At 40.2% G+C, this 18,650-nt stretch overlaps 1 protein-coding gene across 1 annotated transcript in view; it reads right to left on the minus strand.

Moving 5' to 3' along the window:
- SIM2 (SIM bHLH transcription factor 2) overlaps positions 1–18,650 on the minus strand; it is a 73,793-nt gene that overhangs the window by 14,161 nt on the left and 40,982 nt on the right. Inside the window, exons 7-11 of the mRNA XM_074970160.1 lie at positions 16,933–17,132; positions 10,130–10,236; positions 4,178–4,325; positions 2,503–2,671; positions 589–997 (exon numbers count right to left, since the gene is read on the minus strand). Of these exons, the coding sequence (XP_074826261.1) occupies positions 589–997; positions 2,503–2,671; positions 4,178–4,325; positions 10,130–10,236; positions 16,933–17,132 (1,033 nt within the window). The remainder of the gene's footprint in view (positions 1–588; positions 998–2,502; positions 2,672–4,177; positions 4,326–10,129; positions 10,237–16,932; positions 17,133–18,650) is intronic.

Genomic DNA, 18,650 nt, shown 5'->3' on the forward strand with positions numbered 1-18,650 from the left:
TGCAACTCCCATCCGTGAAGACATTGCCCAAAGAAAATTAGTAATCAAGACAATTTCCCATTGACTTCAATCCTAAAAACACTTACATTTACTATCATTAATATAGCTAGTAAGGCAAATACTTCAAATATAGGTACATTTTTTAAAAGGATGGCCTCCCTTTTGTTTGGGTACAATTATGCCTGTATTTTGGTTTCATCTGAGTACTTCCACTTCTTTCTGATTATGCTGGCACAATTTGAATCCAGATTTTTGCACCTGCAAACTAACTTTCATAAACACGCATGTGAGTTGTGCCTGTAAAGGGAGGCCAAGTCTTGGCTTTTGTGAAAATTTACCCACTAAAGGCTTTAATAAAAAAAAAAATTGACATTCTGAAACTGGATAACATTCCTGTTCAAATGTTCAAACGAAACAAAAGTAGGTCTAAATGCCATGACAGTGTACCTTTTAAACTTGCTGCACGTTACATCCAAAGATATATTTTTCCTGTCTTTAGCAAACATCCTGTATTTCATATTTCAGAAGTACACATTAAAAACATCTTCCAAATGCTATGCAGCTTATTATTTTTAAGATAACACTCACCTTCATAACTCTGTGCAAGATTATGACGTGCAATATTCATTGGTTGATCGGGAAGATTTTTAGACGGCGACTGGCTGGTAGGTACTAAAGAGTTGGCATAATGCCATTGGCGCTCTCCACTTGTCTGCAACGTACTCAAGAAAAAACGAGCCACTTCACAAGGTGATCCTTGAGACTGCCCAAATTTAGAAGTCAGCATTTGTTTTTTGCTACTGAAGACATGAGAATCTACAGGGAAGTGTCCATAATGGTATGAGAAAGGCAAACTATATGAGGGGGCATATAAACGTTCACTGTTTTCTGAATGGAAATTCTGTTCTTGGATGGTGCCAGCATTCGCTGTAGGGCTGGATCTCCAGCTTCCAACCTGGCCACATTCCAGTTTGTCTGTTTGGAATGAGCTGTATTGCTGAAAAATAAAGAAAGGTGTTCAAATGCATCCATGTTACACACCAGTGTAGTTGCCTCCAGCCATGCCACCTGGAACTGCGACATCATTAAATCTCATAAACTAAGTAGGGTTGGGACAGATCAATACTTGGACTGGGAAGCTGCAGGGGAAAGTGGTGTGGGTGACTCAGTGGATGACATTCTTCCCCGTAAGTCAGCAGTGAGTAAATGTTCCCCACAAAGGCACTGTATTAGTGGCTATGATGTAAAACAAGGCTGCTGACCACTTTTCATTAAAAATCCCATGTGACTTTTCACCAGAGTTAGGGCATTAATCCTAGTGTTCAGTCAGAAATCTTACTTGGATAGTTGTGCCTATCTAAAATTTCCCCTGTTTTTAACTGGAGACAGTTAAGGACATGGTGTGAGGAATATTGTAAACCAAATGATACACTCCATCCAAGAGATGGCTGCATTTCAAAGGGAGGTTTGCAACTCTTTGGAGATCCCTTCAGGATGTGAGCTGCTATGTAAATATCATACAGTATTGTTAGGTCACTGAATAAAGACAGTAGCAAAACACTATTTTGATGTAATTTCAGCACAACCTCAGTCATCCTAATGTTAAGGAATAATTTTGGATAGTAAAAGGTTTTGGTCAATAGTTGTACTTAGACGTCAGAGGATATAATCCTGTTTTGAAGTCTTGGTTAAATGACATATGAGTGTCATTTGCTTATGTTAAAAAGATTTATTTATTAATATGGGAAGCTTTGGAATGGTGGCACGTCAAGATCTAACCTCTCTAAATCAGTTAAACACCCCAACACACACTTCCTCCAAATGTTTGACTGGCTCCAACTGTGTTCAATAAAGTACATGTGCTAGTTTTTTCTCATTCCTGATCAATAATAATATCCAACTTTTATCATCTATAGATCTCAAAGTACCTTTACAAAGAAGATTAATATTCTTATCCCCCATTTCACAAATTGGGAAACTGAAGCACTGAGCGGCTAAGTGACTTGCCCAAGGTGACCCAGCAGGCCAGGAATTGATCCCAGGTCTCCTAAATCCCAAGTCAGCATCCTATCCACTAGGCTACCTTCTGCTGCCTGAGGAAGATGCCAGCATCCATTTGGAACCAGACCTTGGTTAGCAAAAATTGGTACATTTTTACACCTCAGATTAAACATACAGCATCTGTTCTGTGTTACATTGTTCTCTTTTTGCTTAAAAAAAAAAAAACCTTAGTTTTTGTAACTAATCTGACTACCTAAAATCTGAAAGCTTTTGAGTTCTGACTAACAACCTGATAATCCTTAAGCCTCTTCTTCCCCCATACTGTGCCTTCTCCATTTCTTCTGTGCCATTTACATAAGATGGCATTCTCGTGCCCCCAAGAGAGGACAAGCCTTGTGTTAACTGGCCACATTGTACTAGCAGCAAGTTAATCTCAGGATGACCAAGCTACTCCCACAAATGCCCTTTTTACTTGTAGTTGGGTGTTACTGAAAGAGTTACCTGTTGCGGGTAAGGAGTCATTCTGAGTTTTGCCTTCATTTTATTACTTTTGGGTTTTGCTACTCTCCTTGTTTCTTGTGAGGTAGACATTGAGTTTCTGTATGAAAACTGTGACTTAGAAATGGTAACCTGGTCCAGTGATAATTGAAGTTCCTTGTACTCAATATCTCTGCAAAAGAATCATTGTGATAGGTTAAATACTTTAATGCATTGCACAGATGAAAAATATCATTTTAAAATGGTTTAGTTTCACGTTTTCATTACTATCCATCCAAGATATTCATTTGGTCTGCAGTGGTGGGTGAGGAACGTGAGCGAGGGAGATAAGGCCTGAACCTATTCCCACGGAAATGGATTGAAAAAATTCCACCAGATTACAAACTTGGTACTAAACATCCTTAACATCTGAACTTAAGCTCGCTCGCGCTCTCTCTCTCTTTTTCTTTTTTTTTTTAAGCCATCCTTGTGGCACTTTGCCCTGGGAACCACAGACAATGCTGGTGTGGGGCTGATCTAACAGCAGGGCAAAGATCAGTTCAGTGTCCTCCAATCTTCCTCAAGCATGAGTTCGTCTTTTCCCTGACACATCTGAATATTGACACAGAGAAAAGGGAACCCAGGTCATTCTTCTGCCAGTATGATCTGCTACAACCAAACCACAGAATCAGCCAGTAGGGTTTAATTTCCTGGAGAGGTCTTTTCTCACATTTATCTGTTCAATAGATACAGCAGATTTTTAGACAATATTTTATAGGTAATTGTGTATAAAAAAATAAGGATATTTAAGACTAAGCTGTGGAGCTTCAGTGTTGTTGTTTGGTGTGCTGGTTTGTTTTTCCATTTATTGCTGAAGTTCTGATTTAAAAAAAAAAAAGCCATTCCTTTTGGACTTACCAAAAATTTCAGTGGAGGGAAGTGAGAGGGTATAGCAAGAGAGCTGAACATCAGCAATATGAAAGCATACAGTATAAAGATTGAATTTCATGGGGAATGACAGTGTTTTCAGTAAGTTTTACAGCAGACAGGTGAAAGAATAACCAGACAAAACCTTTTCCTTCTCTTCCATAGCTAGGAGCCATTTCTGTCTGAGAAAATGACCTAGAACTAAATTCTGCCAACAGATGTGCACAGGCTTTGTGGCAGTTACTTGAAAATACAAGAAAAGAGTTGAGCCCTAACCAGCTGTGCGACCTCAGGCAAGTGACTTAATTTCTCTGTGCCTCAGTTTCCTGCCTGTAAAATGGGCATAATACTTCCTTTCTCCCACCCTTTCTGTCTTGTCTAGTTAGACTGTAAACTCATCAGGTCAGAAACTTTGCCTAGCATACAGGGGCTCTGATCTCAAGTACAGCCACTGGGCTCCCCTGTAACCCAAATAATTACCAGTAATGTGACATGTTCACCACCAAATTTTTGGAATCCTTCAGAATGCAAGATAATAGTGTGTAAATCTAATCAGAGTGGATACACACTCATTTTACCCAATATGCCATTCATACAGTCACTTACTGTAAGTAAAAGAGGGAGGTGGTGGGGAAAGATAAATTGCTGTAGATTGTATATATATAAGATGATACCAGAAGAGATTAATACAATAAACTTGGATAAAGGATTGAATTAGTAATCCATTAAGTACTGATAAATGTCTTTATTGGTACAAAATATTTTGACTTACGTAAGGACATAATTGACACTCACTATGCAGTGAGGCCGAGATGAACGGCTGTTATGCACGATGGTAGCATAGCTCTGTACCCAAACCCAACCTCCATGCTTGGACAGTAGTCGATAGTACTTGGTTGTGACTTGGCCTTTCACCAACACTGTGAACATAATGCAAAGAGTATTTCACATTGCTTGACCTTGTGACCAGCTCCTACAGTGATTTATTTTTAAAGAGGAAACTTGTCCCCTACAAACTCTGAACTTCCCTGCAAAGACCACACTCCTCTATATAGTTTCTCTGGGTTTTGCATAATTGTGTACAAATATCTTATTACAGACTATTTATCTTCATCTGCCCTCTATCCCCCAATTTATTCTCCACTCATATCATAACAAAGTCGTTATTTCTGGAAGTGCAAATAACCACCCCCACCTTTTGGACTGCTTTTTTTTAAAAAGGTCTGAAGAATCCAAAAATATTTGGAAACAGAGAGAGAACTGCTTTTATTTTAATTTTACCAAAGTATTTGGAAGCATTTGCAATTGACTGATTGAAACACGATTGAGCATTTGTAATGTACTTTTGGCTGCATTTCTTTTTCCCGTCTGGAAAGTAAACTTTGTATTTTGAAGACTGAGCTTATTTTTTTAACATGACAAATTTAAAGTACAGTTCTTTGGTTCTTTTCTTAAACATACAAATAAAGAGCAGTCTCAGGAAGCAAATCAGTTACTGGAGAGTTCTTACTGGAGGTGTAAATCCTCTAAACACCCTGCTTGGTTTTTCTGTGAAGGGGTATGCTAAAATTAGAGCTGGGGACAATCTCCAAATGTTTAGTCTGGCTCCCTCTCCACAGATCTCTCTGGTTCAGTGCCAGAGATTTAACTAATGCTTCACAACAAAGCCATAACTCCAGCTCTGGAACATTCTTGCATGACCCTGAAGGCCTTACTGGGAAGCTCCACCTTGCTCCTTTTCCATACAACCAAATATTTGTTTTACATTGAGCAAAAAGGCAGTATGTGGTGTTCAAATGCTCCGATTTAGCCAATAGTGGCAACTCGCAGTACGTTTGTATGATACACTATGAAGAAATAGAGATTCTCTCTTACTCTCTAATGGCCTGATTCTGCATTCCACTGAACTGGATGGTAAAGTTCCCAGATGGAATTAGGCTGATTTTCAATGCAGGATCAGGCCAATAAGTGGGCCAGACAAGCAATAATTTTCTGCTTTAATCCAGTGGTAGTGAAGAAAACGACCGCTTGAAATGAAACTTTTGGACTCATTCGATTACTTGTATTCACAGGGGGTTATTTTGATGGAGATGTATCCAGTAGTAGGGGTGGAATAGAAGAGCACTTTTCTTTACCATTTGGTAGTTAATGACATGGTTTTCAGTCTTTGGACTAATTATGTTTTTGTAAATTCTGACAGTGGTCAGATGCCACGGTGATGTGCATGTTGTAAATACCTGGTTAGAGAGACTGACTACTATACTTGAGCTAGAACTTTGGGTTAAATGAATCATGGAAGGATTAGAACATTTGTTCTTGGTACTACCCCCCTGAAGTTTCAGAATGCTAATATCTACAGTATACGGGTCATCTCACATTAGGTTCCTCTCATTTTCATTTACACAGGTGGTAACTCATTAGACTGGATTTGAAGAAAAGTTTATCTTGCCGGAGTTCCTCAGGAAATCCCCTCAAAAATTACTCTTGCAAGATCTTTCTGGCTATGGAGTCAGCTCCTCCTCCACTAATAGACACAGTCCATCTTCGTTCTGAAGAAACCAAGGTAAACTGCAGCATCCTTTGAGAGGTAGACCAGGAATCCATCATGGTAGATGCCAAGCCTGAGAGTCCCGTTTTAGTCATCTGGCTTCTTTTATACCATGTTAGGTTGTCCTATTTCTCTATAACCATAAGCTCAATACATTAATTCAAAGGTTCACGTCTTGGACAAAACAAAGGAGCCCATCTTCAATTTCCTGTTTTAGGATTTAGTGTCACAACTTTGATTAATGCTAGTCTACATCTGTGATGTTACTAATCAGAGTTGTCCAGTTAAATCTCTGTGCATCATGCTTTCATGCTTACCTGTACTCTAAAGAACCCAAAGCCTCCCAAATGGCGCACACTCATTTTGGCTTTGATTTTCTGAGAGAGAGAGAGCGAGCTTTTCAATGGGCTCTACTTTTCCAAAAGCAACTTCCTCTACCTCAGGGGATGTCTACACTTGAAGCTGGGGAAGTGAGTCTCAGCTCAAGGAGACATATTCATGCTAGCTCTCATCAAACTAACATGCTAAAAATAAAATGTACCCATAGGAACAGGAGGGGCTAGCCACGCCGAGTACATGCCCATCACAGACACTAAGCGTGTACTCAAGGTGCCTAGCCCTCATCATCGCAGCTACACTATATTTAGTGCACTAGCTTGATCGGAGCTAGCACTGGTATGTCTCCTCAAGCTAGGAATCACATTCCCAGCTCAAAGTGTAGTCATACCCTTAGTCTAATTCTCAGGTTTCTCTTATCCCGAATTCGAATTATCTAGCTACTTAGTTTCCAAAGCATAAATTAAGACTAGTAGAGCACCTTCTGTTCCATGTATCCACAGCAGTGTTCTTTGTGCATTCGGAGTTGTTCTGGGCTCCACCTTTGTCAGTTGCCTTCTCATTTTCCTAATTCCTATTTTAGGTCCTCTGTTAAGACAATGTTTTAAAGGTTGCAAAAGAATTGAAGACTAAATATAGTACTCCAGCTTCACTTCCCAAGTATATATAAGCCTTGTCTCTCCTGTGTTCTTCTTTTTGGCAGTCTTTGAGGAAAGCATCTCGTTGGACAAAGGATAGTGGCCACGATTCTAATACAGAATGTTAGATCAGTTCGCAGTTGACCCTGCATTAAATTGCCCTGTGAGCTGCTGACAAAGAGACCTCAGCCATGTCTTTCTGGGTGAGAAGTGTCTATTACCAAGCCAACTTGTGCAGGCCCAAGTGACCCTCAGTGCAATCAGTTGGATAGGATTCAGCAGCTTTTTACTCTTGGCTGTTCAGTTTACAGCTTTCTTCTGCCATTTGTGAATGGCTGTTTCTCTGTTGTGGTTCCCTGCCTGGTTGAGCGTGCAGGCTGAAAAGATTGGCTTACATGGGCTGGCCGATTTGGTCTGTCATAAATGGCTATTTTAAAAGGCTCTATAGGTTTCACTGAAATGCATCATTCACCAGCCTGTGCTCAAGGCCACAACTACAGGTAAATTGGCCTTTCAATCCTACACTTGCAACAGTAATTGTCTAAGCTTCCCCAGATCAGACCACTCAGCAATCCACTGGATTCCCTACAACTGCATGATCAGTGGATGGTGCCCTGACAGAATAGCAGCCCTTTAAAGCGCCCTAGCTGCCTGGAAGAGCAGTGAAGCTTTGCTGAAAGTCTTGAGCATTACACTGGGAGACAAGAGGCTCAAGGTGGTGCAGAGTTTAACCTGCACTTCCTCCATTATACTGGGCGTTGTACCTGTGAGGTTCCCTTCCAGGGAGCAGCTGGGGCTTGTACTTTGTCTGCCCTGGCATAAGGATCCAGTTCCTGGACAAACTGGCAGCAATTTGTGGAGCAGAAACAATGAGATTATAACATTTTTGGTGCACTGAACCCTCCCTACAAAGGAAGAAGGCTCAAGAGAAAAGACACAGCTGAGGCTAGGAGTATTTTGTTTGCATTGTAATGGCTTCACTTGTCCGGTTTTGAAGACTATCAGCTCCTTAGGCAGGGACCCATTAGCTGAATGGCAAATTTCCTCCTTTGTACAGCAATTCCCTGCACACCGATGGCATTATAGAAATAAGTAAACCCTCTGAAATGTCAACATTTTTTTCTTCAACCTGGAAGCTACCAAATGTTTCAAACAGGAAACTATTTTTATATCAGCATATCTTCAGCAAACTTCTCACATCTACTAGTCTTGCTGTTCTTATTACACCCGTTATACTTCTAGTTTTATTGTTTCCTTCATGGCTCTCTCTAATGCTTGTCTTATAGTTTTTGAGTTTATTTTGGAAGAGCTTATCTCAGTATACGGTTTTGTTTTTTTAATTCCCTAATCAGGTGTAAGATTTTTTTCTCTCCAGATTAACGTCAGGTGACACTTAATCATCAGACTGTTTCATAGAATGCTAAATTGTGTACATTCAGACCTGACAACTTTCTACTGTTCATACTCGTCAGATGTTTGCTGATGGATGGTGGGGGGGTTATAATAGTGCTCTCTGGAGGCACAGAAGTTTGTACATTTTACATCTGTTTTCATCATTCTTATTACTCGCTATTCATGCCATGCTTTTTTACTGTTCCTATTGTTCCCCAAGTATTTTGACGTTTTCTCCTTGGCCCTTGGTTACTTTAACTCGTCAGACCTTGTAATTTATATATGCGTCTCTTTATATTTCTTCTAAACTTGTTTCTAAACTTTGTAATTTTTTATCTTTATAGTTCAGTTATAGCATCCAGATCAGTATTTTTAACTAAGTAGCTTAGTCATATCTCTGTATTTTAAAATTCCACTCATGCACCACCCAAATCTTATTTACAAAACTGGACCAAAGTATCAGCTATTGCCTTCCATTGCCAGAATGAGTTCTGATGCTATGGGTTCTGATGATCATGACTGTGTTGTAAAGGTGAGATACTGTTTTTCAGAAGAAGATCATAGCTTTATCAGAATTATTTCTACTGTTTTACATCGCTATCTCAAATAATATCAGAGGGGGAAAATGAGCATTGGCTTGTGCAGGTGAGCAGTCAGATGCCATAGGAAGGAACTAAGGATATAAAGAGTTTTTGATCTTTCATAAAAGAGGAGACTAAAAATAAAAGCCAGTAGGAAATAATGTGACTTAGCAGGTCTGAGCTTCCACTCATTCTTTGGAAAATGCCAACATATTTAGAGTCAATTTTTGCCTTCCTGTGCATAACTCCCATTGGAGTCAACAGAATTTGATATAAAGTCATTCACTATTTACTTGCTCTAAGTACAGTAAGGTCATCTTCCTATATAGTTCTTATATATATTCCAGATCTTCATTAATATCACACAGTAACATAAGGGATTGACTCTTCTTCAGAGAGGGTAAGGATGGTTTCTTTCTGGTTGTTTTAAACCAATGGTAGCAATCTGGAAACCAATTCATTAGCAATGGTTTGGGTTTCTTTTGTCTTTTCTTTTGGGTTGTTTGTTTACATAATTAGTGTATGTGGTAAGAGTTGGGCGTGGAAGTCTGAGCCATATCAGAAAAAATTTCTATTCCTCCAATTTGCTTCTGGAAAAATTAAATAAATAAATAAATAAATAAATAATGCTACTGTGTGACTATTTCAGTGAATAAACTAAGTACAGATGTTTGAGGAGGTGATCAATTGCCCTCTTGTCAGTGGGGAATTACTAATCATGTACCTGTTTCTCCTGACACTCTGTTTTCAGAACTCATCCACATACTACTAAGGAACATGCATCTCAGAATTCTTTGGTTTTACATCCAACATTTCAAACACACGCTGATTATTACCAATGTACTTGCAAAAATCAATGGAACTGTTGCATAACTTTTTTTTTTTTCCAAACTAAGACCATTAAGAGACAGATTTTTTTCACAATCAGGGACAGATTTTCAAAACAGCTCTGCTCCCATTTGGGCAGCAAAATAGGTAGCCAAATATATTTTGAAAAGAACAGAGCATATTGGGTGATGAGCTCATTTAAAAATCAGACCATTTAATTGCTTCCTGAATGGGAGCTGAGTATTTTTGAAAATCTGGTCTCAATTATGGGTGCTGAGCACTTGAGATCTGCCCCTTTTCAGATTTGTTTTCCTTGCACCACTGTGCCATTGTCTGCAGAACTCCTGACCCTACTGACTAAGCTGAAGGTTTGAGCCAGTCACTTTATGCCAATTACTTACAGAGATGGTGAGCATATCGTAAATGGAAGACATCGCAGCCATGGACATGGTGGTAGAGGGTCTTCTCTATCAAGTCTTGGGGCTCGTATCCAGTTAAATCAGTCACCCTAGAAGAGGAAGGCTGATAGATAAGCAGTATCTCTAGAAATATTCAAATTCATTAAACTAATATTGATTTTGCCAACTAATCAAGGCTAAAAGGCTGCAGAGAAATCATGTTGGTTTGGAAATAGAGAACAATCATCTTTACAAGAAATTAAAACTTTGGTACGCCTGCCAAATACAGGGTGCAGTAATGTTGTACACAAAGGAGTGTCCTAGATACAGTCAAGGAGGAGGATCTGTTAACTTATTTCAGCATTAGATTTTTACTTAGTTTATCTTATTAGTAGCAACTTTGGAACTACTAACATGAATGATCCTCTGCACAAAGATCCAGTTGATGATCTGTTTGTGGAACTGTAAAGTAACTTTTTTTTTTTAACTATTGACAAATTTTACGCCCTTGCAGATATATGAGCATAGCAAAAATAATTAGTCTACAGTGGCCGTTCTCATAGTCTATAAATAAATTCAAGCTAACAGTCTAAAGGAAGGCAGAGGATTATACCGTTTTGGAAGATGGAAGGACAAGGAACAATAGCAATGCCTCGAAGCTAAAGAAGGAGAAGGAAAGCTTAAGTTAGACATGAGGCAAAAGTTTCTTAACTTTAAGAGCAATAGGATGGGAACTGAGTGGAACGAAGTGAAAGTACGATCACTGCAGACAGACTGGGAGTGAGGTAGTGAATACATACGAATTGCCATGCGGAATCAGTGTTGAGATATATCTAGTCCAGTATGCTGACAGTGGCCAGTATCAGCCACTTCAAGGAAGGTACAAGAAACTTTTTAGTAGGCCCTTATAGAAATAGTCCCACACAATACAAGAGGGATCAGACTACATGACCCAAGTGCTCTTTCTGTCCTTGCTACCTGATAGCAAAATATACTCTAAATTACACCAAGGAATTTAACCACAGTTAGCTTTGTTTGTTTATCTATGTGTTGGTGGCATTTACACTCCCATGGTCCTTCTCCATCTCTAACAGCAGAGCAGAGGTACTGCACTCAGTTTCAAGATAACATAGCAATCCTGTAAAATGAATACAAGAGGTGTTACACAGTGTAATCGGGTCTTGCAAATAACTTGAACTCCACTTTTTGATTATCATGCCTTTTGTTTTCTCTTTCCTTAGAGCTTCATTCATTGCTTAGCCCTGCAGAGAAGCAGGTCTTTACATTTATTTTATACTGACACATCAGTTGGAGGGAAAAGGTGCTTTGTATGTTTCATGATTTCAGGCTTCCTTTGTTGGCTTTGTGTGTGTGTGTGCGTGTGCATGCACGCGAGAGAGTGAGAGAGAGAGGGAAGGAGAAAGAAGGCTCCTCTAGCGACCCTTCCCCTAAACACACAATCCCTCCTTAAAGATCCCCCAACATGGCAACCTTTCCTTCATCTGGGAAGGATTTAAATGCATTTTCCTTAGGGGCTGTCGGTGATTTGTACACGGACATGAGGTAGAGGTCACTTGACGGTAAAGTGAAGAGTTTCCTCCCTCTGCAAGGTGTGTGTTGGGGGAGGGAGCAGAGGGAGGAGTTGGATGTGGCTTCCACAGCACTCCCACTCTCTCCTTGGTTACAAAACTCAACACCCAAATTCTGCCTAGTGCACAGTGGTTCTATGACCAAGTGGGAGACATTGGTTTATTTTTCATGAATAAGGTGGTGCATAACTGTGTGTGGTTGTTTGATGGGTTACTTCCTATGGAATTAGATCAAAAGGGGTTGTTAAGAGAACCAAGCAGGAAAGGTAAACCAATGGCCTACCTAAGGAGCATCCCAACAAACACAATGCCCAGGTTTATAGCTAGGAAGAGGGGACTATTCAGCAGCCTTGATCCTATCGCTGTTTTGCAAGGCTGAGGAGAGAGAGGTCAAAGGGAACACTATGACATTAGAACAGTGGCTCTCAACCTTTCCAGACTACTGTACCCCTTTCAGGAGTCTGATTTGTCTTGCATCCCCCCAAGTTTCACCTCACTTAAAAACTACATGCTTACAAAATCAGACATAAGAATACAAAAGTGTCACAGCCCACTGTTACTGAAAAATTGCTTACTTTCTCATTTTTACCATAGAATTATAAAATAAACCAATTGGAATATAAGTATTGTACTTACATTTCAGTGTGTAGTATATAGAGCAGTATAAACAAGCCATTGTCTGTATGAAATTTTAGTTTGTACTGACTTTGCTAGTGCTTTTCATGTAGCCTGTTGTAAAACTAGGCAAATATCTAGATGAGTTGATGTACCCCCGGAAGACTTCTGTGTACCCCCAATGGTACACATACCAATGGTACACATACCCCTGGTTGAGAACCACTGCATTAGAGGGCCCTGGCCCTGGAAAAGGATGGGGGTTGAGTGAGTGGCCAGGTGGCTGTCCAGGGTATCAGTGAAAGCTGACAGGTTGGCGAGGAAAAAAAAGACCGGGAAAGCCTACTGTGATCAGGACAGTCTGTTTCTCTCAGCAAGAGACGAGTTGTTAGCTGGGCTGAGGGGGAATAACAAAAGCTGGCAAGGAAAGATTAAGATGTACCAGATCCAGATGTATAGGACTTTAATTGGTTTTATCCTTTGCTTGATGGGCTTTGTACTTTTGGGGAAATGCATAAATAACGCCAATTAATCCCAAGTATCCATATAAATTGATGGGGGCTAAATTATATGTTATCACTCAAGAAAGAGATATTGGAGTCCTCGTGGATAGTTCTCTGAAAACACCTACTCAATGTGCAGCAGCAGTCAAAAAAAGCTATCGATGTGTTAGAAGCCATAGGAAAGGGATAGATAATAAAACAGAAAATATCATAATGCCACTATATACATCCACGGTACACCCACACTCTGAATACTGTGTGCAATTCTGGTCACTCCATCTCAAAGAAGATATAGGGCAATAAAAATGATGAGGGATATGGAACTGCTTCCGTACGAGGGGAGATTAAAAAGATTGGGACTGTTCAGTTTAGACAAGAGATGACTAAGGAAGGATACAATAGTAGTCTATAAAATCACGAATGGTCTGGAGAAAGTGAATTTGGGAAGTGTTGTTTACTCCTTCACATAATCCCGTCATATAGGAGTCACGTGATGAAATCAATAAGCAGCAGGTTTAAAACAAACAAAAGGAAGAACTTCGTCATGCAACGCACAATCAACCTGTTGAACTTGTTGCCATGGGATGTTGTAAAGGTCAAAAGGATAATTGGATTCCAAAAGAATTAGATAAGTTCATGGAGGACAGGTCCATCCATGGCTGTTAGCTGATGGTCAGGGACACAACCCCATGCTCTGCATGTCCCTAAACCTCCAACTGACAGAAGCTGGGACTTGATGACAGGGGATGGATCATTTGAAATTGCCCTGTTCTGGGTGTTCTTAAACCTCCAACCAGCCACTGTCAGAAGACAGGATACTGGGCTAGACAGACCACTGGTCTGATCCAGTATGGCCGTTCTTATGGCCCCATCTGAGTCATTTTAATCTACTCTCTGGTCAAAGGTTCCAGCAGTGAAAGGGCTGAGACGTGCCAAACTCAGCTGGGCCTGTCACATTAACACAGTTGAGAAACAGCCCTAGAGACCCATCTAAGAGTGGTTGGACCACAAGGTTCCAAGCAGGGTGAGGTGTATGAAGCCAGGCTTGTCACGTAAGAAGTGCACTGGAGAGTGATTAAAGAGGATCTAAGGCACAGTTCACCCTGTAACTGTGAGAGGTGCATTGAACTACTGCACCTTAACCCCTGTTTAGGTCTGATTTACATCAATCACTCAGATCTCAGTGCAATTAAAATGAAGAGAGTGATTTTCATGTGGCTTTCTTGCTTAACTAATGATCAAAGATGTGCTCTCAAACCAAAATCCTGGAGTTGAACAGCTCCAGATGTTGGCTCTGTATCCCTAGTTTTGCAGCTACCTCTAGAATGGTCAAACAAACACCCTTATCTGAACATACTCAGAGTTTGGAAAAGTTTGATTCTGGATCTGAGTTTTGCAGCCTTGGTCTATTTTTACTCCAAACATCCCTGATTTCCATCTTGGGATGTAAAAGGGACTCTGAGTGTGTGAACAAGGAAAACAGAAAGGGGAACAGAACTGGCCAAAATTATCTCATCTCCCCTCCAGTGTCCCTTGAAACTGAGGGAATGAATGGGTGCACACAGTAAAGCAGCAGCCACAGATGACTTTTGTGGGCGGGAATTAACTTTTAAACTATTTAAAACTATTTCTCCTTAAAGCTGATATATTTAGTTGTCTTCTCCTATTACCATTTAGGGCACGATTATGCCCTTTCTGTGTGGGTACACTACTGGTAGGAGTCGGAGAGAGTGCAGGGGAATACCTTCCTGTCAGGAGGTAATGATAATTTGGACAGCTGGACTGGGGAGTGCTAGGGGAAGGGCGCTGGCCAGCACTACTGACAATGCTTGATATTCCAGAAGTTCATCTTTGTGGGACAGGGGCAGGACCCCACCCTTGTGCTTCCTGGCAAGTGTGGGGACAGTGCTGGCTGTAACAGGACCTTTTGTTCACTGTGCTCCGATCAGCGCTTCTGGATAGACTGTCTCTTAGGAAGACACTTATGCCTCCAGGCAACTCCATTTAGAATCACAGGATGAGAAGTAATTCTTCCGCTTTATTTGCGTTGATTAGGCCTCAACTTAAGTATTGTGGCCAGTTCTTGGCGCCACATTTCAGGAAAGATGTGGAAAAACTGGAGAAAATCCAGAGGAGAGCAACAAAAATGATAAGTCATGTTTTCTAGACTTCTAATGAGAGAAGATTGAAAAAACTTTGTTTGTTTAGTCTGGAGAAGAAAAGACTGCGGGGGGGACATATCAGTTTTCAAGTACATAGAAGGTTGTTACAGGGAGGAGGGTGAAAAATTGCTCTCCTTAATCTCTTAGGATAGGACAAGAAGCAATGAGCTTAAAATGCAGCAAGGGTGATTTAGGTTGGACATTAGGAAAAACTTCCTAACTGTCAGGGTAGTTAAGTACTGGAATAAATTGCCTGGGGAAGTTGTGGAATCTCTGTCATTGGAGATTTTTAAGATCAGGTTAGACAAATACCTGTCAGGGATGGGTCTACAGAATACTTAGTCCTGCCATGAGTGGAGGGGACTAGACTAGAAGACCTCTTGAGGTCCCGTTAGAGCACCTCTTCCTCATCCTACCTTAGCTCTGCCATGTACAGGCATATTGTTGAGCCTTAGCCTTACACTAGAAATGCTACAACAGCACAGTTTCAGCACTGCAGTTGCACCACTGTAGTATAGACACTTACTACAGTGATAGAAGGGGTTCTGCCATCACTGGAGTAAAGCCATCTCTCCGAGAGGCGGTAACTAGGTCAATGTAAGAATTCTTCTGGCAACCTAACAGTGTCTATACCGGGGCTTGGATTGCTTAACTAGATCGCACGTAATGCAAAATTTTTCACAGCCCTGAGCAACTATAGTTAACCCGACCTAACTTGCTAGCATAGACCAGCTTTCAGTGCTTAGCAATATTGGATGTATTGCATTAAACATGCCAAAAAAAGAGAGAATTCCTAAAACAAATTGTAACTTGCATTTCAGTACTGGGCCTCAAATTGATCTTAGCCTGGAGAGACAGCATGCTTTTGAGTGTTTAAATTGCTCTGCAAAACTTCTCCAATGTATTGGTCACAGACTTTTTTACCATTATGTATGAATATCATTTCTTTTCCTTGAAACTCCAGCATGTCACGGAAGTCACCAAGTGGGTCAAATCTTGTTCCACAGTCCTAGTACTGTGGGGTTTGGTTGGGTTTTTTTGGGTGGGGGTGGGGGTTAGAATTATCTGCCTGTTGGTAGTTAAACCTATAAGACTGGAAATTTGCTGGAAGGTTCTTCCCTTGGGACATCTAAAATTGGACCATACAGATCATCACAGTACATTGACAGGCATAATTATATGTTGAAATTATATGACACTTCATGTGTCTCTTTGAGCTCAGACTTGTGCTTTTCCGTTGCCCATGTGGGAGTTCTTTCAGGCATCCATGTGGGTTGTATCGGTAGAGTGTGCTGAAATGGTTCTAGTGCCTATTTCCCATAAATCCAGGCATAGCTTGTGCACTAGGCAATCTTGCAAGCTGTCCCAACAGTTATTTTTCTGAAGAGATTTAATGTCTGGTTTTTTTTTAAATGGCCATTTGACTTAATTGTCACTCGTATCTCTTCATAAACCCATAATGTAGGCAAGGTTAGGGACATTAGATAGGAAGGCTGGTCTCACGGCTAAGGCACTGAACTAGGACTTGGGAGACTGGGTTCAGTTCCCACCTCTGCCATGGATTTCTTGTGTTACCTTGGTCAGGTCACCTAATCTCTCTGTGACTCATTTCTCTACCTGTAAAACAGGCATAATAATGCTTCCTTTCCCCGACCTTTTATCTATCCTTGAGGCCTCTGGACATTACCATAACACATGTAACTATAGGTTAGAATCAGGTTCCGGAGGCTTGATATTTTAAAGATAAAACATTGCCTTATTTACTGAGTCATTCTGAAAGTTCCGCATACTTTTACTGTGCTCAAGTTCAATTTTAATGATATCATAGTTAAAATACACCTAAAAATGAAGTGTATTGAAGTATTTAGAAACCCCTATAGTTTGACAAAACTTAACTTCTCGATGTTATATGATGGAAACCAAATCATTTTGCTTACCTGGAATCTAGGAATATAAGTTTTAAGTCCAGACTTGCTCTGAACATGAACATGTTACTGTGAAGCTTGATCTCAGTGATTGCACTGGGAGGTAAAGATTGACCCACAGCCACCAGTCCTACAATTTGGTAACAGGAATCATACAAGGACATGTCCAGCATATATTGACGTATCTTCAAATAGCCACTGCAGTGGATCACCTGGCATGGAAAGAAAGCACAGTAAATATCTGAAGGCAAAGGAAGAGGTCTTACAGGTCAAGACAGCATCTTGAGAGCATCTATTTCTCAGCCTCTGCTGCACCTATTTCAACGGTGATACAAACAATTTCTCTTAACACCATTTGTCTGTCTGCATAGTTTAAGGCTGCTAAGTGTCTTATTTGTAAGTAGAGATGCAGTCATGCTGTGAACCTGTGTTACTGTCACCAGCACATAGTAATCTGGTGTTAAAATGCAAGGGCCCTGGTGCCATATGGACTGCTCTCCAGTTAATGCTTTAAATTAAGGTTATTTAATATAGATACAATAAGATAGTTATTGTGCAATAACCAAATAAACTGAAATTTGCCGTTGATGGTGACTTAATCATGCAACAGACATACATATTCCAAGCTATACTTTAACAGCCAGTTTGATGTATCAAAACTACTTCTATTGAATTTGTTCTTCATTATGATGAAAAACAGATACACTTTAAGAGACTTATGAATGTAGCCCTAATTATAAATGATTAAATATCTATTTAGACACATTAAAAGTGTTGCTTCTTTCCAGTCAGGATTAGATGATCCCTGTAGACAAATTAACAATGCCAATGTCGAAGGGCCAAATTCTAGCTGGACACACATGTACATAATTCCAGTTACCGTCCATGAGAGTTGCATGTGCATATCTGATGCTAAAATTGAGATACTCGACTGTAAGAAGGAATAAATGATGATTTGGGGCAACAAAGGTAAATGCAAAATGCTCTTAGAAACTCTTTTGAGGAACATAAATATTCTTAGTTTGTAACGGCTACTATTTGGCTATGCACTCTCTTGCAAGGCTCAGTCCAAATATCATGTGGGAAACTCCACAAGTATCAAAACCACATTCTGTATATCCCTCAGTTTATTTGTATATTTCCTTTGTTTTGACTTGTACATTCTTTCAGTAAAAAGGAGCGTGTGTCCACTGCCTTAAGCAATTCTTGGCAATCCATTATCTATATATCTAAAAATAGATTCCTCTTAAAGCTCCCCATTCAATCATTAATTTATATGATAGTCAATAATAACCCAGTGATAACGTACTTAAAATCTCCCATCAGAGCCTCCTCATTCCCTCACAATTAGGCATATTTGGTTTCCCTTGCACTTAGGCTATTCAGGTGGTACCTTCTGAAGTGCTCAGCATTGGTCTAACCTTTAAGTCATTGACTGATGAGAGCAGAGTTAAGGCAATGCTGAGCACTCTAGAAAATCACATCTTTAAACAATACACATGGTAATCAGGCAATAGGACTTCAAGGGGGAAAAATGGCACATGACTCCGCTTGCTGACAAATTGTAATCTAAGAAGAAAAACAGAGGGATGCCACCACCTACTCAGTTTTTTGAAAAATTGTTTCAATATAAATTATGGGTTAGAACATGTACACTGCAGGACAGTTGAGCAGCCAGACTACACTTTCAGGAATAATTATTCAACTTTAAAAGGGGAGGTAAATGTCTG

Source organism: Natator depressus, chromosome 1, assembly GCF_965152275.1.
Source record: "Natator depressus isolate rNatDep1 chromosome 1, rNatDep2.hap1, whole genome shotgun sequence".
NCBI classification, from domain to species: domain Eukaryota; kingdom Metazoa; phylum Chordata; order Testudines; family Cheloniidae; genus Natator; species Natator depressus.